The sequence below is a fragment of the Strigops habroptila genome, chromosome Z, assembly GCF_004027225.2.
Source record: "Strigops habroptila isolate Jane chromosome Z, bStrHab1.2.pri, whole genome shotgun sequence".
Lineage (NCBI taxonomy): Eukaryota > Metazoa > Chordata > Aves > Psittaciformes > Psittacidae > Strigops > Strigops habroptila.
Window position 1 is genome coordinate 65,151,876 of NC_044302.2, and position 23,926 is coordinate 65,175,801.

The following is a 23,926-nucleotide window of genomic DNA, read 5'->3' on the forward strand; positions in this document are numbered from 1 at the left end:
AGCTTGGATGGGGCTTTGAGCAACCTGGTCTACTGGAAGGGATCCCTACCCATGGCAGTGGGGGTGGAACTAGACGATCTTTAAGGTCCCTTCCAAACGAAACCATTCCATGATTCTGTGATTCTATGAAAACCCAGGACACTAGTTTTCACCCCTTGCTAGCACCAGTCTCCATATTCATGTTCAGACGAAATCAGAAATTGAAAACTAAATCAGCTGAAAAGTAATTTGAGAAAAAAGAGGAGACCTGTTTCCTGTTTCTCTCATATGAGTCACCCCAAGGTAATGCAAATGCCCATGCAAGGATTGAGCTGTCAGAGCTGGACACCTGCACAGGCTTGGTGCAGACAGAAATGATGAAGTAACCAGGTTTTCCAAATGAAAATTATTTAAACACGGGAAAAAAAAAAAAAAACACTTCCAGAATGAAAGATTCTGAATAGTTTTACAAGATTCATTGTTACTTTCATTTCCAGATGCACTATTTATCAAGCATTATTTGCCTTTGGGTTGAATACTGAAATATTTTGCAACAGTCATCTTCAGAAAATGAGATCTTAAAAAAATGAGGAAGGTAGCATTGCAAAGAAAAGATTTTTTTTTTTTTTAATCTGCATTTTCCAGCAACTTTAATGTTTCCAGCATTTTGCTATTGCAAATCACTGTTCACTGTTTCATGCTTTTTATTCACTTCTTCACAGATCGAATTGCACAGAATATCATCAAATCTCATTTGGAGACATGTCAATATACAATGGAGGAACTGCACCAGCTAGCCTGGCAGACTCACACATATGAAGAAATTAAGGTTTACCAGAGCAAGGTACAAACCTGTAATATGCTTTTTCTTCTGCACCTTATGGTTTGAAATTGTTAACACGTAATAATGTATTTGGCAAGGATATACTGATGAGTTTCAAACAAATCAAAATAGGCTTTTAAATATCTTTGAGGAGTGGTTACAGAAAGCAAAGGAGTGACACTTCATAAAAAGCACCAGCTTTCCAGCATGTTGGGATGTTTGTTAATGTCAAAGGTTAGGCCTGGTTGTGGAATCCAGCTTTCCACGCTTTGCTTCTTATCACAGGTCTAAACTTCATGCAGAAAATCAGTGACTTTAATATGATCAGGATTGGATCCCCTGTTGTAAGGATATTGAGAAAAAAGACAAGCTAACTTTGTTTCCTTATAAATTTTAAAACCCATCCCCTTTTTATGTGAATAACAAATACCTGTCATTTACAGACAACAGAAAATGAGAAACTGAAATTACTCCTTAAATTGAAGTTGTTCAAAACTGGGTGGAAAAATTATCTCATTACACTCCATTTTTGTTGTACCTCTGAAATTCTCAGGTCAAGTTTAGACTATTTCCCATTGGCATCTCTTCAGGTGTAGTCCAGTTAACAGAAATCTTTGTGCCTTTTGCACCAGCATCACTAGCAATGATTCTTCAGTCAGATTTCAGTTGGCACATTACCTGATCACGCAAGAGAAAGAAGATGCTCCAGCTTGATATTTGAAAGCTGAGGGGCTATGCATACTATGCATCTAGCATACTAGAATAAAGGCACATCACAGCTTGCAGAGACCAAGAGCATCAATTTACATTCATGCACTTGTGTGTGCAAGGAAAACTATTATCAAGGAAAAAAATTTTTGATGGAATCAGTGTTCAGATTGCAATGATACTTTAATTATAGGTTATTTTAAGTTTCAAACTAGCAAAAATATTTTGTTGGATAACTTAGTAGCACTGTGCCACTTCTTCCCTAAGAGTACTCTGGGACATTTACATTGTTTGTGCTACTGTTTGTCTATCTTGCACAAAAGGCAGCATTAAAAACACATTTTAACATTGGACAATTCATTCTTCCCCTTTGAAGAGGCAATGCCGGAGTTCAGATCATTGGGGCAATTGGCTTGTGAAAACAGCCTTCTAGTGAAAAGTGTCAGGTGCCTTGAGAAGCAGAGATGCTGCTAGCTCTGCCAGCAGGTGGGGTCAGAGTCTGAGGTCCGTGCCTTTCTGTGAGGCCACCTGAAGAACTTAATGCACTGATGAACCCTCTTGCTCACTGCTTTGCTTTTCTGTGTATATTTTCCCGGAAGACCAGAGAAGCTCTGTGGCAGCAGTGTGCCATTCAGATCACCCATGCTATCCAGTACGTGGTGGAGTTTGCAAAGCGCATAACAGGCTTCATGGAGCTCTGCCAGAATGACCAAATTCTTCTCCTTAAATCAGGTGGGTAAGCACCAGAGGCTTTAGCATCCAGCACATTACAAATGTGCTCTTCTTACTTGTTCTGCAAATCAGTTTAATTTTGAAGGAGCCCTAATTTCAGTCTGTTTAATTAGCTGCATTAACCCTTCCATATTTTTCCACATTAGTCGTGTTACTACCTTCCTTTACAGTAGGTCTGGGTTATTAAGTAAGCGCATGCACACAGTCATTGCAGAAACTGCAGTCTTCAAACTGACATGTGGTGGAAGAACCCTGCGAATTGAGCTGGTCAAATCAGTCATCTGCCACCCTGTAAAATCCCCACTTGTCATTAGTGAAATGAACGCAGGCTCACCAGGGCCCGCCTCTGTGGTCATCTCTAATCTTTTTAATGAGACTACAGAAATACCCTCCAGCTAGTGCACAGGAGGGAAAATCCCTGCTGGTGCCAGTTAGTTTCAGAATAAATGAGAGCGGATTACAGCACTGTGCTCCGGCTGTGCTCTCTCTGCGTGCCTGGGTGTGCACGTGTGTGCATAAGGGCAAGGGAGAAAAGGATTTCCTTCCCTGTCATGGGACTTGGGTTCTGTCCTCCAGAAGAATCATGACAAAATCACTGCCAAACTCAAGAGGACAAACTGGTATGACCAAGCGAACTGCAACTGGTAATTAACTGCATTTACCCTGTCATATCAGTTTCTTGCACCCTCCATGTGTAAAATGCAGGATGCTGTTTGAGGCAGCTCGTTAAAGCATAAGAAATGCTTCCTATTTCAAAAGAGAGTTCTTCATTACAGCAGAAAGCCAGTGTGATTCAGCGCTCTGTACACAGAGGGCTGTGGCTCAGTTTGGGGCTGGACTGAGGCAACAAGCACAGGTGCAAAGGGAAGGGATACAGAGACCTTGGGAACACACAGGCAACATCCTGGAAAAACAGAGTTGTAGCATAAGAACTAATTTTTTTAAGCTCCTACTGCTTCCGCAGATGCCAGTGACACCCAATTTACTTCCTTCATTTGGCTGGCAAAGCTAACAACACAACTGCACCTTCAGTGAAGTATTTAGTTATGTTTGACCGTACTGTCCGACAACTCTGTTTAGCTTCAGCATGTATAAATATGTCAGGTTTTATTTTCTGTTTTGCTGTTAATGCTGAGCAGGACTTAGAAAATCAGACTTTTTCCACTCAAAAGCATGTCTGCAAAAGAATCCTCAGATTCAGAGTTCATCTTACAGGAGATTTGGATTTAGTTAAGGGATGTTTAAATTTTTTCCCTTAATTTTCCCACACTGCATCTTTTTGCAGTTAGGAAATAATATGGAAATATAAGGAGAGAAATAAAAAAAAAAAAAAAGGTGGGGTGGGGGGATCTTTTGGCTATTCCCCAACCTTAAAGCAAAAAAAAAGAGAAACAAAAGTAAACCCCAATTTAGGGGTGTTCTTCACATTACTTTAACTTCTATTTTCTCTCTAAAAACACTTTGTGATATTCTTCCCCTCCAGCCAAATGAAGCTGGGATTTATATATACATTGAATGAACCTGCTTTTTTGTATGCCTTAAAAAGCCTAAAAAAACCTCATATTACTTTAAAGGAGTATCAATAAATGGCTGATTTTTAGCATAAAATATTTCAAATTGAAAATATTTGCCCAGGCTTAAATTCAGATTAAGCCTAGGCTGCCAACTTGCTGCAATGAGGGGGAAAATCAATCTAAAGAAAGGGTGGTTAGGCTGGACCAGAAATTACCCCTTTTTATATCCAAAGCAGACAGAAATATTTTTTCTCTCATTCAGAGAGATACCATCTAGATGCCTTTAACGAGTGTCGATCCCTGCTAATGTTTCTAATAACTGATGTATCCTTAAATATTTTCAAGAAAATTCATATATTTTCATATATTCTGATGGTTTGCAGTAATGTGTGGTACTTTTGCTCTTTCTCATGTCTGATAGGCTGCTTGGAAGTGGTTTTGGTGAGAATGTGCCGTGCCTTCAACCCACTCAACAATACCGTTCTGTTTGAAGGAAAGTATGGAGGGATGCAAATGTTTAAAGCCTTGGGTATGTTGGTTTTCTTCTTTTCAACCAATTAAATTAAGCCACATAGTGACTGATTTGTCTTTCTGAAAATAGTGACCCACAATGAAAATCTCCAGTAAATGTTGAATCCTCAAACCTACAAATCTCTAAGCTGGAACTGAAAAAAGGAAAGAAAGATGACTCCACTAGTTGCTAGCAGTGATAGGTGTTTTTCTCTAATAAAAAAGAGTAGCATGAGGGTTCTTCAGGTAGATTTCTTACTCTGCCACTTGAAGTTTTAATAAAACATTAGTTTATGACAGGAGCCAAGAAGTTTATCATCATAGTTCAGTTATGCTTGATATATCAAATCACTCCCATTAATTACATTCTGCAGAGGCAATTTTAGCACCAGCAACAAAGGGACTAAACTGATGAACTACTACAAAATATAGACAAGGACTTAACTAAAATACTGGATTGCCTAAAACTTTTAAGCTCATTTAAATTCATCCATTGAAACAATTGCATCATTTCTCAACATGATATTGAGTGCTACCTGAAATGTTAATAGCTCAATGGATGTCTTTTGCCCATCCATGAGACTGATGCATTATCAGGACCAAACTCTCTCTCAAAGAGAGAGAGATTTGCTTCAAATATATATATATTTATCATATAGATATATATTTTTCTTATTTGCTTATGGATAAATGTAACACTACTGTACAAGCTTAAAGCATTTTCTGAATATGCATTAGTTAATTTATTTTGGTCTTTATGATGTTTTCACAAATTTTCATAAATATTTGCACCATTAATAAAATTATGTATGTGAAAGTTATTTAGGACTGGTCATTCACCTCTTTTCTATTTAGTATCTGTTTAGAAATAACATTTCTTTCCACACTGGGAATAGAAAACACTCTTCTAAGATGCAACTTTTGTACAGGTAGTGCCCCTAATTCTTGATATTTTTTGTGATTCAGTGGGTGTTTTAGTGCTAAATATTAAGGACACGTAGAATCGTAACAGCTGATGAAAGGCAGTTGTTTTAGCAGTACAGACATTCGCTCACAAATTTTTTTGATGCCAAACCAATGTACTTTTCATGTCAGGTTAAAGAGCTGATAAATTTCTAGCACTGATTTTGTCCTCTGTGGTCTGCAGGTTCTGATGATCTGGTGAATGAAGCGTTTGACTTTGCAAAGAATTTATGTTCCTTACAGCTGACTGAGGAGGAAATTGCCTTGTTTTCATCTGCTGTTCTGATATCACCAGGTAATTTTTCATTCCAAACACCATAATGGTTTTTTTCCTCCTTGTCCACCTCTATTTCTACCTACTTAAACAGCCGTTTAAGCTGTATTAAGCAATATTAAGCATTGTATTAAGCAATATTAAGCATTGTATTAAGCAATGGAAGAAGATGTGAATTACCCAAATATACCTCATTCTCTTTCTGGTAGATTATCAGAAATTACACATACTGGAAATATATCCAAAGTGTGGGGATAACAGGCATGGAGCAGGATTGTGCGGATAAGCAGTGCAGGCTGACATTCCTCCAGACCACATACAGAGAAGCATGATACTCTCGGAGGTACATGTTCCTCCTAGCATTTTGCTCCTGAGCAGATTATATAGTTCCTATGATTGGCTTTTATTGTGGGTATAAGAACAAGAGCAGTAAAAATCTGTATGAGGTCCTGTCTGAACTTAGTTCCAGGTGAAAAGTGGTGATTCCAGGGGCAACATGCTCTTTTTCATGCGTTCATATATCATAACTCTGCACAGGCAAGCATTCATTCAATGAGTGCTAGCTGTCCGACCAAGAAAAGAGATTTTTGTGATTGAATTGACTCAGAAGGTGGACTGAGTAGATAAACTCGCAGTTTAGTGTAGGATTTTTAAACACGCCTCAGGGGAGGTAGATCTCCAGTTCCCGCTAAGGATGACCTCTTGAAAGACCTTTACAAAAAATCTTGCCATGAATTTTTTTCCCAGCATGTTCTGCTAAAAACTTCCTCTAGGTCACTTTGGCCTTTTGCACATCTATGGTGGAGATTCTGTTAGGCAGAATTAGACTAGCACAGATGGTGTCAACATGTTCATTCTCATCACTAATGACATCCACTGTAAAAACTAAGCACTGCTTCACAGAAATAACTGCACCAGTCCTTTCATCCACTAATATAGGTACATGGATGTTCCCTGTGGAAAGTACTCATATTCAAGTTTCTTTTCTACAGAAGCTACCATCCTGAAAAGTGATTCTTCTGCCCTTGATCTCAGTGTTTAGGTAGTTTACAGGAAGCAGAGTGGTCCCATCAGGAGTAAGGGGACCTAAGAACATCCACTAATACAATTGCTAAGGCTACAAAGCCCGGTATCTGACCCATTTTCCATTTGATTCAGAGCACAGTTCCAGATCTTCTCCTTTAGGATGGGCCTAACCACTTAGAGGTGATTCTTTACCTTGATTTCTGATGTCAGAGGTTAAAACATTGCTGAAGGCGTCCAGAGAAGGTGGCAGGGGCATCTTCACCTGCAAAAATGCCGGACCTAGGTGGTAAGACACTTACCTGGCTGCCCCCGGTGTGAAATTCTGAAATTCTGACTGGTCCTGTTCCTTTTTGCAAAAGCAGATCTTTGAAGTTGTCCCTCATCTTCTTGCCTACATTACTCTCCAGCCTAGTGGTCTGTGCAGTCTTTAAAGATACACAAATTGAAAACCCAAACAAAAAATTACAGTTGAACCACTGCTTTTTGTACCCTGTGTGGGTAGACTCTAATCTATTGTCTTTTTTCTGCACTTTTATGAATATAACTAGAGGTACCTGGTGCATTCCAGCCAAATTTGCAGACGGTTTTCAGGTAGTAGAAACCACGTTTTGGGAGACAAAGTTAATATCCATTGTAAAAGTTTCACCTAGCTTTTGTCATAAATTTAAGAACTCTTCTATTATATACAGCACGTTCCATGACAGATAAGTGATTAAACCTGTCCTCCACTTCAAATATTTAAGATAGATCATTTTAGCTCCATTCTGCTACAGTAAGCCTTGATTGAACAGTATTGAACGGAATGTTTTTGCAATAGCATAAAATTTGGCACCTAACCATTGAAGTCTAAATATTACTGTGTGCTTATTTGTGTAGCAACTATGTGTTGTCTTGGCTAATTCTCTTTCTATGGCCACCGGTGGCACAGGATCCATTGGCTTACCTTCTGAGAGCATGATTCTCTAAGCTTTGCAAAAAAATTACTTTCTTTTCCTGATCATCTGTTAGGTAGCTAGAGGCTTGGTTTTGTTTCTTTTCACAGTACTTGGTGGTGGACACTTTTCATGCACCCCTCTCCACAGTCAGGCAAATGACAGAATCGTGCTCTTCCCGTGATGAAATACTATTCAGCTACAGCCTCTGTGACATGTGCACTCATTGAAATGGTTGACATATTATTTCTATGCATTATTTCAGTGACTGGGAATGGGTGAAAGAGCTCTGAAAGTGAAAGGCATTTTCCTTTACTTTTCAATTTGTACATGTAGATTCATGCCCTTTGTTAGAATAGATTTTATTTCCTGTTTGAAAGCTAAAATGTATACCCAAGAATTGGTCTGGTTTGAGGGATGGAGGAAGAAGCAAGTTTGCAGTGTGGGAAAACAGAAAGTTCAATGGTGCTGTAAATACACTGTATTAATGGTTTGTGGATTGTCTGAGGTCTTCTACTTCTCTTCCTGTGTGTTTGTCTCCAGAAGCTATGACTTGTGAGAATATAGTTCTTAAGGAAGACCACAGAGACTTGGGGTTTGAGTTCAGTAGAAGCCTTATAGGTTTCCAAACAATTGTGTCTTAACTGTTTTATTCTCCTAGATAATCTTTTATTTTCTGTTGTTTAAAAAGAGAACATTTTTAAATAATGAGAAATTTGCACTTCAAGACATTGCAACAACTCATAATTCTTTTGAATTATTAAAGAAAGTCTTTTGAGGGAAGCCATTTCTTTTTACTCAGAATATAATATTTGGTCTCAAAATGTTAGCCTAGTAAATGATGAGATATATTTTATTTTAATTTTTAAATAATTATATTCTATTATTTTCAAAGAACTGTTTTGATCAATATATTTATTATTTATGTATTAAGACACTGAGATAACATGACATGTTTTTTACCTAGCCAGTATGAAGTTGAAATGATGATTGCACCAACAGAGAATAATAAAATGGTTGGGCCTTGTTTCATTTCTACTCCCATCTTTAACATCGTGGTTTAAACAAAGAGATGCAGAGCTAATATTGCATTTCTCTACAATTTGTTAATTAAACTCTCAGGTGACCCTTTAATGGATTAAGATGTTTTGTGTCTGAAGCATGTCTTAATTATCATGCAGTCCATCCTCATGGGAATTATGACTGCTGTGAATGCTTGCCAGCATGTGACACTGTGTTCATCCAAGAGCGTGCCCCACATCTGTGCATTCTTGACTTGAGCTCTTGCCTGCCTTTTTCACAGATCGAGCCTGGTTAATAGAGCCAAGGAAAGTCCAGAAGCTTCAGGAAAAGATTTACTTTGCACTTCAACATGTGATCCAGAAGAACCACCTCGACGATGAGACTTTGACAAAGGTAAATTGTTAAAACAAATAGTCAAGCATTCCTTGATCACAACTATTTTAAATTTTTTAGCAATTTCTCCATGTATTGGCACATTAATGTAAGTTAAAAGGAGTATTTTAAGTGCTTGCAGTGTGCAGGAGTAGTAAAGCTAGTCTTACTCTTATCCCTGGTTCCTTTTACCATTTTTTGTTCAGTCCACTAACCTTTTTAATGGGCACCCTCGCAAAAATGACACTGCATTAAAGACATACCCCTGGAGGCAGTTCCTTCTTAATGCATTTTTGGCACTTGCCTAAAATTTCCAGGACAATTGTTTTTAGCCTCTTATGGTAAGAACAATGTCTGGTCCTTTTCATAATTTTCATGGAGTTCAGAATATTGCATTTAGTTACCCAACAAGATGTTAACATAGTTCTCTTTGGAAACTGTAATTTATACTAAATTTTCTTCCTCCCTCTTACTTTTTATTTTAATGTCTCACAGTTAATAGCCAAGATACCAACCATTACTGCACTTTGCAACTTGCACGGAGAGAAACTACAGGTATTTAAGCAATCTCATCCAGATATAGTGAACACACTGTTTCCTCCCTTATACAAGGAGCTTTTCAATCCAGATTCAACCACTGGCTGCAAGTGAAGGGGATAATAGAATTTTCACGTAGTCATGGAATGCATCACTATTAATAAAAAAAAAGAAATGTCTTCATGAAGAACTTATGAAAAATGTCACTACTGCAACACTAGGAATGTCCTGCACTTAATAGAATTATTTTTCACCGCTACAGTTTGAAGAATGTAAATATGCAACTCTAAGTGGGGATGTCTTTTTTCTCTTTTCTTTGTTTACCTTTCTTTTTTTTATTTTTGAACTGACAATGATTATACAAATATGGGTGTTATCTTTTTTTTTTTTTACTTTATTGAGGGATGTTTTGGGAGACAACTGTTCCTAGAATTTTATTGTAGATATACATGAGAATAGAGCAGTACTTTGCAGTATTACTCTTGCTGTTTATTGTTCAAATATAATTTAAGAAAATTCCACTTATTAGACTTGCCTATTTCTATGTTTTTAGATAGTTTAATGCATGTGGAAATTTGTAGCTGTCTTGAAAATTACAGTGCATGTATGGAATACACATATATATATATGTGCTATATACTTTTTTATATATATAAAATATATATATATATGTAGGTATTATATGCATACATGCTGTAGCTTAAAAATCCCATGCCTACTTTTAAAGGATGTTCAGACCCGCTTCATGTATTTCTTACTCTCCAAGTAATGTATTAGATTTACTTTGGGCAATGAAGATTTGCTTTGCCAGTCAGAAGTAATTTATCAGCTGCCGATGTATAATGACAGGATCACTTCTGAGATATGTGTAATGTAGTGCATGTGTACAGCCTGTAAATGAAACATCAGGATTGTATCAATGGTGCAAAAGCCTTGTCTGGAAGATCTTAGTGAAGAGAGGAAAAGTATTTTTGGAGTTTTCTTCCTGTTATAGAAATACAGCATATATAAAAGTGAACACTGTAAGGTCCTGATGTCAGTAAAGTATCTGAAACATGGAGTAATAATATAGACTATCCCACATGCATATTTTTCTGATTACATACATGACTTTGTTTTATATATACTGCTTTGAAAATTAGTTGCGAGGCTTGTTTTTTGCTGAACTCAATGGAAAGACATGTAGTGAACTCAGCGAAAACCATAAGAAGTCTAAAATGTAGCTCTGAAGAGTAGTGGCAGAGGGAGGAAGGGAGGGAAGGAGGAGGAAAGTCAAAGTGAGCAATGTTCATGGTTACAAAGGCGAATGTAAGTATCACTGTTTCTGACACAGCCACCATCTAGATAGGACTAATGGTTTCCGTTAAACACATACTTATATGTATGTCACATACACATGCGTATATGTATGCGTATAACTGTGTGTATATAACTGTATATATATACATATATAGGGTTGATTTTAGATGCACTTCAGGAGGGAAGCAAAGGATTGGGTCTTTCTTTTTGTCTGTCTCTGATTTCACTTCATGTGCAGTTGCTTGCAAAACCAAAGGCAAACACAGAGGGTAGTGGAAGACTGCCATGGACTTAATCTTGTGGATTAATTACAGTTAATTAGCAGTTATGATTTATGTATTTGGATACTGCTAGAGATACAAAACAGACTTTTTAGCTATGGAAGAGGGATTCAGTTTCTGCTATGGCTCTGTCCTTACCACCATTTCTACCTGCTGAGAGCTTTTGCAGAGAAGCCTCCTCCTGGGACACTAGTGGAGAGAGTGGAGCAGAAATAAGAAGCAGCAGGTCGCAGATTAAAAATGAAGTGAAGGCAGGGTGACAAGCAGATACGTTTCTTTATTTCAAATCGCACAGAAGTCAGTGCAGTCTGAGGCAAGGTGAGGAGGCACATACTGGCAGGGGCGCAGAGGATCCCCCAGCTGCACAGCGGAGCAGTGTCTCATGGAGCCTATGGGGACTCAGGTGGGCACCAGGCTACGTGCAGAGAATTAGTTTGTCACAGTGATAACTTAATGCCTCCAGCTTTTCCAGCAGGCTCACACAGCCCTGGTCCCGATCTGTTCCCTCTTCTGCATGGCCAAATAATTCACAGGCTATTCCAACTACTTTGTGGAGTTTTCCCTTTTCCTCCATCAGCCGGTTTGCAAGTTTACATTCACGTTTCAAGACAGAATCCAGTCTAGACAACATCAACATGTATTTGCTCTGTTTTAGCAATGTCAGACCAGATACAAGGGTAGTTACAAACCCAGCTAATAAGTGTTTCTCTGTAGGTCCCTTCTTACAACTTTAAAAAGATTAAAAAATAAAACTTCACAGCAAAGTTAGTTGTGCTGGTAATTGTGTTGCAAACATAACATGCTCTTCAAAATTACTTAGTCTTATAGAACAGCAATATGTAAAACACTTTTTTCCTCCAAATTCAGAACACATTTTCTGATCTTTGCTGATTACTTTAAAATGTCATCAATTGACATAATAAAGGATTACTCTTGATGCTTCTTTATACTACTTAAACCCTAAGACTGGCATTCCTTTATAGGGTAATTTATCTGTTTGCAGTCTCTTTTACATGGCAAATCCATGAATAGGACCCCCAAATCTAACTCTTTCTCATATCAAAAAAACTTAACTGCATTTATGTATTGCTTGTGTGAATTTCTTTAGGAAAAAAAAAAATAAATTCAGACTGAACCTTAGAAGTGTTCAGTTTTAACTTCAAGAGATTAATATTTTCCTTGTCTTTTCCAATACAAGAACACACAAATATATGTTTGTTTGAAATCCTTTATAAACTTGTTTTCAGTATATCAAAAGTAACATATTTAGCCAACCCCCAGGAATATAGAATATGTGATAAATATTACTCTTCTTAGTGCTGATAAATAGAGGTTAGTCATTTTTATAAACAGTCCTTCACAATTATGTGTTACATCTTGAAAAAGTTTTGTTCTTTTCAAATAAGCTAATCAGTCCTTGGGATTTTTTACTTATGTCTTAGGCAAGATAACCAAATGGAGATCACCAGTGCGAAAGACATTATTTAATCATCCACAGGGCTTTCAATCCTTAAAGCACTATTCTTAAATCACTGCAACCTCATGACCTTTACAATTAGTAAGGATTACTGCCACTTTTTACAGATGCAGAATTCAAGGAGAAGAAGTTAAATTAGTTGCCAGGCACCACACAGGTAGCAGTGTCCAGCCCTGGAACAATAATGGATTCTTGCCTTTTTTCCAAAAAATATTAAGATGCTGGTATACAAAATCTTCATTGCCATTGGTAGGCAATAGTCTGTTAAAACAATTACAATCATTGCCAACAGATTTTTTTTTTTCTTCAAATAAAGTTAATTATCAACAGCTTGCTCTATTTTTGTTACTATTTTTACAGAATTTGAGCAAATAAACTTGTAGTTTATTTGGAAAAATAAAAATTCTTTCTCATACATTATTTATTTGTGGTAACTAAGGCTGATAAATTTTATTTATTTTTCTGTGATACACATAGGTATAGTACCTCTTTTGCCTATCACTGACTGAATATAGGACAAGAAATAACAATCACATGGTATTGGCTAGATTTTTGTTGCTGGTTTTGATACATGGTAATTTCTACTCAAGATTTCAAATTCTTGATATTGAATTTCATATGTTCAGTTATTCATAGAGTTTAAATGATAAAATAGCATGAATTTGAGTAAATAACTGCATAATCTACTAAAAAATGCATTTCAGAAAATATTAGCTCTGTACTTTACTTCTTGGCTTTCATTAGTCCTCAGTATTATCTGAAGCCCTTCAATGAAATCTCTAAACCTGGGATTTGTCACATCTGCTCTCTGTAGTAATTGGTTTTGTTGTTGATTTTTTTAGTGACAAGTCTTTCAAATGGGGTGCATCTTTTAATGATTGATTAACCCAGGATCTTTAACAAAAGGATATGTAAAGCATGTATTCAGTCTTCTACTTTTAGCATTGCTCTCACATAATTCAATCACATTGATCTAAATTATCCTTGGTGTTGAGGAAGCAGATGTAGGCTGTTCATTACACTACCACAGGGACTTAATTTTGGTATAAATGTCACTCTTGCCAGCTCTTTGGATAAAGAATTAATTCCAAGAGTCATATTTCCTTCTAATGGAAAGACTGATTTAGTGATTGCTAGAAAAAAAACAGGGTAATGGAACACACCTCAGATGAGCCAACTTGTTTCCAAAAGAAATGTATATTTTTTGATTGTTTTGTGATAGGCAGCATATAAGAATTGATTCTGCAAGTTGTCAGGCTCCCTTAGCTCTAACTAGAGCCACTAGAAACGGAGGCATCTCAGCACCACACAGAAGGTGCTAAACCCCTCATAAAGTTGGAGGCCATTAGGGTTAAGAGGTCTCCTTTGAGCTTTGCAGAGCACAAGTCAGATGTTATATTCATACTTGCATTTTAATGCTCTTACTTCATGCTTCCCATTGTTCATTTCAGCTCTGTTTCACATTCATTCCTGCTGTTGCACTGTGGGCACCAAGGCTATCTCAATGCCTGTGCCAAGTCATGGTGCTCCAGGTGGAGCAGCTACCAGACCTGCCCATGAAGATGAGCTTTATTATGTGATTTTCTTTGTTTTCATGGTGGCAGCTTGCACAGATATATGTTTCCCTTCGAGACCGTTTGCAGGGATTTCTGACACAACAACTTCTACACAAGAGGGTGCAAAGCTGCTCTTGTGTGCTGGCCTCTCAGTCTCCCACCACCAGGCTGTCAGAGCTGCTCCAAGGCTGCAGCAGTCTCACAAATTGGTCAGGCAGGACAGTTAGAGATGTGCAGCTGATGGCACCTTTCCCTGTTGTCCTTTTTGCCCTGTCTAAAGCTGTGCTACAAAGCCCCTTTGAAAGATGTTCAGGCGACCCCCATTCTCCATCCTCCTGACTCTGCATTGATTGTGCTGTTTCCAGAAAACCCAAGGTCCAGCCTGGAAACTGATTCTAATTTCCAGAACATCTGTTGGATGTTCCAGTAACATAGCACTGGGCAGTAAGATCAAACTGAAACATAAAAGAGTTTTTTGCCCAGATGCGTTATGTCTAAGCATATAAGAAATGGAAACCTGAAACAGAACAGCTTGCTTTTCCTGGGCAATGACAAACTGGTGTATTCACACCCACCAACCTGTACCAGTGCTTTCTGCCTCTAGGCTATAAACTAACTCCTGTCTCTGACATCCATTACGAACAGTGTGTTGGAGACCCAGCCCTCTTCTTTCCTTTTTAAGTTTCACACTTTGTAAATGACAATCACTGCTTGACGCAGATGTTGCACTGTATGCCACTCAGGGATGTTTCATTACTAAAAATAGATATATAAATATAACAGTGATAATAAGGAAGAGAATGCTGGAGGCTTTGAAGGGCACAGGTTGAGCTGCCCAAATGAACACAACCCAGACAAGGCTTTCAAGCCAGTGATTAGAAGTAAGATTGGTATAAACTGAATTCACTGTCAGCGTTTCCTCAGCTTGATGCAGGACTCACTTCACCCATTGTTTCACATTCAGTGGAGCCCTACGGACCCATCAGTTTGTGATGTTAAAGTCCTTTTGGAAACAAAATGCAAGTAAGCTTTCTATGAGTTACCGAATTTAGACAAGTGACAAAAGTTAGTGCAGTTTAAAGGTACTGAGTTTATGTACCATTAATGTGAGCTCATATTCACAATTGCTGCAGGCATGTAATAAGAAAGGTTAAGACATGGATCCAATGATAGTATGTCATCAGAGACAGCAACAGTTATGCCGAGCTACCACATGGAGACATGACTATAAAGAGCAGGCAGAATAAAATGGCTAACAACTATCCTTTCCTCTCAGGCATGCACAAAATCATAGCTACCCCCAGGTTTCTGTAGCAATGCTTCTCCATGGTATGACCAGTCCTTTTCTCACCTCAAGAGAACATGACCCTGTTTTATACTGTGTTAGTGAAAAATACACCGATTTCCTAGAATTTTGAAATCCACTTCTGCTTAACCCTAGGCTTACACCACATGTTTTCTATAGACATTCTATAATTACAAGAACACACAGAGAAATACATATTGCAGTGGATTATATTGCCATTCATTGAACTAATTCCAGGTCTCCAACCAAGAGGTCTTCCTCAGTTTTGAGTATGACCATTGCTCCTATCCCCAAAGTGAGTATGTATGGGTTTTGACTCCCTTCATCTGCTGAACTCCCTACACCTATAAGATAGGTGGACAACTTAAAGAGTTGAAAAGGAGAGGCCAACATCCCTATGCATCAAAGTTTTTCTAATCGTATTCTACACCAATTGTTCCATTGCAATTTGAATATTAATCTTTCAGGTTGCTGGGAGCCATGTCCATGAAATTCTTGTTAGCATGATACCTGCCCATTAGAAAGTAAAGTCTTCTGGCCACAGGATCTTGCCTCTCTTTCCTTTTTGTTTTACTCCTAGCTCCTAATGAGTGAAGCACGGAGGGGTAGATGATTCATCTTAGCTCTTTCTCTAAGCTGCTCCTTACCTTACCTGCAGCCTTCAAGGGAGGCTCCTCAGAGGAGGTAGGAAGCAGGCTCCTTCCTCCTCTTCGCTCCTTCCTCCTCTTCCTTCTAGCCTCTACATCCTCACTTAGCTGTATTGTTCCTCCATGTGTTGTCCCTGCAAGTAAGGCTGTGTGTGACAATGAGCCCAACATGCCGGTAATTTACCATCCCAGAAGTGGTTTGCAGCAGATCACGACTATGAAAGCCACTTCTGTAGCAGTCTGCAGACAAAAGCCATCATGAAAAGAAGAGACCTAAAATTTCTACAGTGGTAGCTCACAGATCAGTAACTCTTCTAAAAAGGCAGCCTGAATGTCCAGTGACATGATAGATGTGTCACTGTCCTCCAAATGATCCTTGCATTTCTTTTGTGCTGAAAGAATAAGGAAATACGCAAAATGGTCTGGGAAAGGAGAGATATTTCCTGGTTGTTACTGCAGGCAGCGAGGATAACACTGCTCACAGTGAGTTCAGTAACATGATGTACTACCTTTACATAATTTCATCATCCTCACAATTCAAGCACAGCACGTAGAGAGAGTGAAAGAAAACATCATTGGATATAGCAGCAATAAATAAACTATAAGTGTTTCTTTGTAACTGCACTTGCAGAAATTGTTTGCTTTGCACGTGGTCTTCTGTACAATAACATAAAGAAAAAACTTCATCTAATGTAGATATCACTGGGTTTACGTATTTGTTGGATTCGTTGGATGGAGCTGCTAATTTGTGATCGAAGATACTGCTGTTGAAAAAAATGTATGTGCTTCAAGAAAAGGCTGAGACCCTTGTTTATGGCTGTACATTGGCAGCAGTAAATTATGCTCAATATAAAACTCTGTCTGAACAGAATTTAAAAAATGTCTCCTAGTTTTCAATATTATGATCACATTGGTCCCTTATTTGGGCACCAAGAACACAACTGCATTTTAAAAAAAGCAGGGCCATATGGCCAACCACAAAGAACAGGAAAGAACAGGCTTTACTTTGAAGACTGTTCCAGATAAAACCAGCTTATTAAAAATTAAAAAAAAATTTAAAAAAATAAAAAAAAAAGCACTTATACTTGTCTTGATTAGACACACAGCTTAATAAGTCAAAGTAACTACATTAGGCTGTTGACTTTGGGGATTCAGATTCAGATGCACTACATTTGTGTTTTTTTAATGTGTCACTTCAATGTCAGAATCAGGCAAAAAAGGTGTTTTGTTGTTAGTAAGAAATGCTAATAATCATTCAACCCTACAGAGTGTGGACTACTCATTCTCCTGCAGTAGATGGGGATTTATTCGTGCAATTACTCTTGAAAAGCCACTGAGTAGCATAGCAAGTGAACCAGCCGTGGTAGTCTCTTTCTCTTGCATGACTGCAATGTGACCTCTAGTAGGCTAGAGGGAGCGGCTCTGTGATTGTGCATGTGGCCACAAATGAAGCACAACTGAACTCTAAGCTGTCATCAACACCCAGCTAAATCAAATGCATGTGGTATTTTGAGATTTATGCTAATCGCTGTGAGATAATTCCCACGTTAAACTAATTACTCTGGTTGTAATGAGTGGACGATATAAATAAAATAGTAATCAGAATAGCAACAAAATCCCTAATTTTATAGCTGCACTCTCTGCCTCATCTGATTAACACTAAAGAAAGTTAGTTAAAAACTAAACAAACAAAACAAGAAGAAAGAAACCTGAGTATGTATTGTAGAAATGTAGAAGACAAATAAAATATTTTTTCAAATGTAATTACTTTTAATATATGCTTGTGGAAGGTCTGATACTATGTATTCTGTCTCTGTAACTTTTGCTGTAAATAACTTGGGACAGTGAATACACTGATTTTTTCTATGTCTCTGTTTAAGCATACGACTTTGTAATGACTTTTTTTTTAAAGAGGAAAAACATCAAAGAGCAAATTACATACTTGCTTCCTGTAAGTGTAATGTACTCTTCAGTTTTTATGGAAACTGATTGTAACAGATAAAGCCTTTTGACGAGCCGTTGATGTTTAGTGTATACTTCTGTTTGTAATGGGTTAAAAAAAAAGATGGGACTGTCAATGAAACATGATTCCAGTGAGTCTGTACAGTGAGTATTGTATTAATACCTGCAGACTGCATTTGACTAATACAATTTGAAGAAAGGTTGCTCAAGCAAATAATGTTTCCTTACAGCATATGGCTTTTATGAATCCTTCTGGCATGATTTATATTAATAGAAACCTTTCTTTCCAATGAGCAAAATATTTTTGTATGTCTTTAATTTCTTACTTAGATTTGAGGTCAGATCACTCATTAGCTGTAATCTGAAGCCATAACTGACCTTCACCAAATACATATTTTAAGATCATAATAGAAAAAGAAATTATGTCCAGATAATCAACAGCTATAATAACACAGGCAGGAGCATAAATAACACACAAAGTATTTGGATGCTTTTCCAGCATCCCAATATGTCTTTAATGTCTAGTATTTTATGATTAGCAATTTATAAAAAAGAAAAAACATAATTAAAATAGATATTTAGATTTAAATGAAACTTTCTAATATTTTTTAAATATCCCTGAAAATGCTTCCTTGCTTTTAGGATTGTGAGAGAAAATGGTTTTTCTTATACTTCCCACTTTTAAATATCTAATGCTTTTATCCTATTTCCAATTCATTTTGTTAGAGTGAAATGAGATGTTAAGACCCAGATCTCCAAGCCCTGAGCTATTTAGTGCTTGGCTGTAGATATAATTGCTGTAAATCAATTTGATTTGAATTTGGGGGTGTGTTGATTGCTACTTGATAAGCATGCTTACCAGTGTTGGTAACACACAAGAATTGAGTAACACTCGAATCACTCTCAAAAGCTGAATAAAAATTCCTTTCTAAAACCGAATGCCTCATAGAGCCAACAGTTTTGGGGTTTTTTAAGCTTAATTGTATAATAACTGTGATGTATCTTAACTGGCTTATAGATGCAAAAAGCAAAACCGCAAATGAACCATGACATTCTGGGTAAAAATCTGTTTCCATCGAAACCAACAGCAAAATCCCTCACTGATTTCCATGGAGCCAGAAGTTCATCCAGCATTTTTACATCTGCAATTTTCTTCTGATCTTTCTCCCTTGTTTAATATAACTGACCTAATTTATGTGTATGTGAGTAAAAATACAGCCTGATTCATTTAGAAAGTGACCGTTGAGGGTTTTATTTTTTATCATGAATTTCGTAGGACCAGCATCCCTGTCAAATGAAAAGGTTATATATTACTTTAGAATGTAATAGATTTTTGTCTTATTTTATGTCCTGTAAATTATTAGTTCAATACAGTTAGCATTCCATAATAATGCACACATGATTTTTGAATGTTTTCTGTAAATGACAATCAATGTTGATGAAGTTCCTTTCTTTAATGCAAAATTAAAAAAAAAAAAACTATATAAGAAAATAAATTCTGTTGTGTGACTTTTTTCCTTGTGCCTTTAAGTTGCCTGGATCTGTCAAGAAAAGGTGCAGTCTGTGCATTTCCAAAAGAGAAGGGGGAAAAACAAAAATGTAAACATCAGAAGCCTGTACTTCCCAGGTTTTCTCTTAACCTTTGTATTAAGTATAGCATGTTGCTCCATCAGTGCACCAAAAGTGGATATGTTTTGCAATTTAAATTAGAGCTGCAACTTCTGAATATGCAAATTGTTAGATTTATTCATTTATTTACTTGGGAAAGCCTCAGCTAGTAGAAAAACAACATAAGAAACGCTTGCATGAAGGCAATCTTCACAGTAATGTAACAGAAGGTTATCTTATTTAAAAGAAGATACTGTGTTTAAAATAAATTATAAATATATATCGATTTTATGTTAAGTTTGTGTATGTCTAGTAATAATTAATACTGAGGATGGAACAGAAAATAGTAGCTGTTGAAGCTGAAGATAGTACCTTTCAAAGATATATCTAAAGCAGGAGTAAATTCGAAAATACAGTATCTAAAGGCCTCACTTTGCAAACTGTTAAGCACATTTTAATAGTGTTATTGACTTTAGCAGGATTAATGTATACACTTACACCCATCTATAAGTTTAAATGTTTCTTGTATCACAATGCAAGCAAGCAGTGTGGGTTCTGAGATTAAGTAATTAGATTTTCAAGTCCTAGATATGTAAGACTCATTTGGAGATTTCACACCCACCTGAAATAATTTCAGACAAATGTAATAAGGAGTTCATATATAAATGTATTCCAGATATCATGAAGCTGAACAGTTTAGTAGCATATGAAGCACATTGACTGTTGTATTTAAATGTTACAAAACAGGGAACCCTACAATATGCTGTTTGTATTTAAATGTGTAGTGTCACACCATCAGAGGTACTCTTTTTATACTAACAAGTTAGGGCTTTTTCAGTTAGAAAATTAGAAGCAGTGTTTTTTTAAATTATATCAACAGATTTTATGCAGTTCATGTTTTCTTACTGTTTTGTTCTCTTTGATATTTTAAGACTGCCTTATCTTTCTAATCTGTCTTGGGAGAAAGGGTTTTAGTAAAATATCTACTTTTCCTGAAAGATGGAAACAGAACTTTCATAGGTTCTGACTGGCAAATAGCACAGTGATCAATACTCTGAAACACAGTTATGAACAAAGCCTTACAGGCTATTGCTTACTAGTCTGTTGTGTTAGATAAATGTCAATGTAAATGTCAGTGTGCCCAGGTCCGCAATAGATTTTGTCCTGTGTGTATGAACTATCATATATATTTTGCGCATTACAGTTTCTCAAAGATAGATGGATTATTATAAGTTTTCAAGATAAGCAATAGTGAAATGCAGTAGACAAAACAACAGGAAACAACAATAGCTGTCAGTCTGAGAAGAATTATATAGTTACAGGTGTCCACTTAATTATAAACCCATGCAAATGCCTGGATCATGATGTATTGTTGATGTATTCAACCATAACTCACCATGCACTTCAAGCAACATCTTCATAACAGCAATTGTCTCACAAAATGTGATCAACATTCTAAAAATTGTCCAGCATTTGTACCGGATAAATCAAAATCTGGCTAAAAAATTTCCTTGCCTCTCTTCCTTCTTTCTCCTCTGCTGCTCACCTCACTTCTCATCCCAACTCCCAGGAGAAATCTTAAAAAAAGTCCTTTGAAAATCAGACTGCAGGTTGCTTTGAGAGGACAAAGACTGATTTGTTCAGCTGCAGATGTGAAATGCTCATTCATTATGGAAGGCAGGTGTAATTCTTGTGTTACAAACCATGCTTCTGTTCCTGGAAAATGTTTGCTTACCTTGCTATTTATGCAGGACTTTTGTTGTACCTTTAATGGTCTGTATATATGAGAGAGGTGAGATTTACAGTAGACTTAAGTGCTTCAATTAGTCCTGATGAAGGGACTTTGATCCCAGAAGGGTTTTATTCTAATTATATTGAACAGGCTAATAAAGATACGATCTCTCCCTACAGACATGCATTAAAACTCTGTGTGTAGCTATGATTCTTCAAAAATCTGAGCAAATCTTTCATCTGGGTATTCTACCTGTAAGTGCTCAATTCAATTGGGCAGACAGGTGTGTTGGTTCTGTTGGCATTGTTCTTGGGTACCTTGCTTGACCTCCTCCTGCTGTTCTTCTAGGTCTCAGCTCTCATAGCTTTCCCCAGTATACAGACATTTTTATATAACTAGAGCAATTCCAATGTAACTATGTGCTGGTATTCAGGCATCCACAGAGTTCAAGCACGTAGCATACATACTTCATATGAAAGCCTGGAATTTTGCATGTATGAAAATAAAAAAATTAGGCACCATCAGTGATTTGGAAATAACTGTTGTGATTTCCTTTCAAAATCCTCACAACAATAACTGCAGGATAGAGATTAAGAGTTTACGTCCATGACTGGCAGATTTAGCTCAGTCCTAACAAAGCTGGTGTGTGAGGCGCTTCTATTTCAACTAACCAATAGCAATTCTGAGCAAATGCTGAGCTTGCCTGGAATTTCTTCAGATTAATGAAAGCCTTTATCAGAAGGCTTTAAAAATTGCATCCTTTATCCCCCTGTTTTTATTGCATTTCAGTATTTAAAAATGCATTCAGTTACAAAAACAGTATCATAAAAATCATAGCAGTGGTCGACAAGCTTTGCAACGCTCCTCTAAATGACCCAGTGACTGATGTAGGTGAGGTTTAGCATATCCTTTGCTTCCGTGTGACAGCTGATGACCGAACACTGTGAAGTTTTAGCAAATATATGCTGGTATTACTCTCTTAACAATAAAATTTCCTGTTGGCTTAGAAGTTAGATTTCTCTTTTACTGGGTTTGTAATTTCCCTACCAATTTTTTCTTGAGGCAGTGCACTCCGGAGTACTGTGATATCAGATGGAATGTAAGAGGGCTGCAAGGAGGTCATGATGATAGGAGACAGATCATCCTACCTTCATCTTCTTTAAAAGACCAAGCTACCCTAATCAACATGCCTATCTTTTTTCCACAAAAGGGAGAGGAAAATTAATTTTCTTTTCCCAGGTTACAAAATAGTTTTGTGCTTCATACTAGATGTTTCCAGAGACACTCCCAGCAGATGTGGAGGGACTAGACAATTTCTCCCTTTTGTTCCTCAGCCTATGTATTTGCCTGCTATGAATGCTGAACTGCCATGTCTTATACCTCAATGTAACTTAAAAAGGGGCAATCCCCTATTTCTGTATCTTCTAAAGGTCGTTTTACCACCATATTATTCATTTTCTTCTCCACCCTCCCTGCCTTATGACAGAAGAGAGGTTGAAAGCCATGCTTTTGAGGAGTCCCTGGAGAGTCAGTGGCATTAGCTGGTGTGTGCTTTTTAAGCTCATACCCTATCTGGAGAAATCAATACCTGCTCCCTGAGCTTAAAGCTAGACATGTGCCTAAATAACTGCCTGAATGTAGCTATCCATGCAGCTTTGGGAAGTGCAGAACATTCTACCAGCCAAAAGCTTTGCAGAAAAAATTCTGCTTCAAGAAATTAATATTCTCAGCCAACAAACTAAATGATAATACCTTTATATAGCTAATTAAGAGGCCTTTTGGAAAATGAGAATATCAAGTTTATGTTTGCAGATGCTGTCATTTTAGGCAAGCAGAAGATTTGGCATCTGTGCATTTATTTATCTGTTTCTTGGCATTTTTACGGTATTCACACTGTCTTCATCTTTACTGTAAGGTTTCCAGATGTTATCAAATAAACCCATACTGTCTTGGCAATAACAACCTCATTTTCTTGCTGCCATCTGAGTTACTAATGAAATCCACTCTGCCTCTCTCCAAGGTGAGTTATTGTTCTAGTGTTTCAGAGTGACTTGTTCTGTGCAAGTTAGTCTGAACTGTAACAACATGTTCATCCTTAAGGGAAAATCTTACAATCCTGTCATATCACTGAAACAGCATGCTCAGAACCTGCGTCTGTTTGTAAACTAGGATTTAAAGTTATGACTCCTAACCTTCAATGTTGCATGCTAAAGGATATCCAGCACCACTTACACCTTCTGCATACACTAGCAAAGCATAGGTACCATGACTTGTACACATCAGTGAACCAAACAAATAGACTTCAAAATCTTTGTATTAAATAAGAAATCTAAATTTGTTATTTTTCTTTTAATTTGAAAACATTCAGTGAGTACAATCAAAATATGTTTTGCATTTTTGAAGGTATTGAAACTTTAGCCCCCAGGGAGAGATGTTCTCCACCAAAAACCGTTTGAGGGCTTTTTTGACTGATACTGATAAAGGCATATGCACTCAAAAGAGTAAAATGTAAAATGCAATCAGTATTAGGTCTAGCGTTCTTTCAATGAAAAAAAAACCTCAAACCAGCAAAATTCTCTTCTGGGCACAGTTTTCCTGTGAGGAATACTGCACTTAATTATATTGTTCTGGTTTCAGCTCGTATTATTTTCTTCCCAGTACCTCA

The 23,926-nt window shown here is 37.1% G+C and overlaps 1 protein-coding gene across 1 annotated transcript in view; it reads left to right on the forward strand.

Moving 5' to 3' along the window:
• Positions 1–12,770, forward strand: part of RORB (RAR related orphan receptor B) — a 133,808-nt gene extending 121,038 nt beyond the window's left edge. Inside the window, exons 5-10 of the mRNA XM_030470437.2 lie at positions 702–823; positions 2,110–2,242; positions 4,178–4,285; positions 5,414–5,524; positions 8,765–8,877; positions 9,352–12,770. Coding sequence (XP_030326297.1) covers positions 702–823; positions 2,110–2,242; positions 4,178–4,285; positions 5,414–5,524; positions 8,765–8,877; positions 9,352–9,507 — 743 coding nt within the window. The 3' untranslated portion in view covers positions 9,508–12,770. The remainder of the gene's footprint in view (positions 1–701; positions 824–2,109; positions 2,243–4,177; positions 4,286–5,413; positions 5,525–8,764; positions 8,878–9,351) is intronic.
• The last annotated feature ends 11,156 nt before the right edge of the window (positions 12,771–23,926 follow it).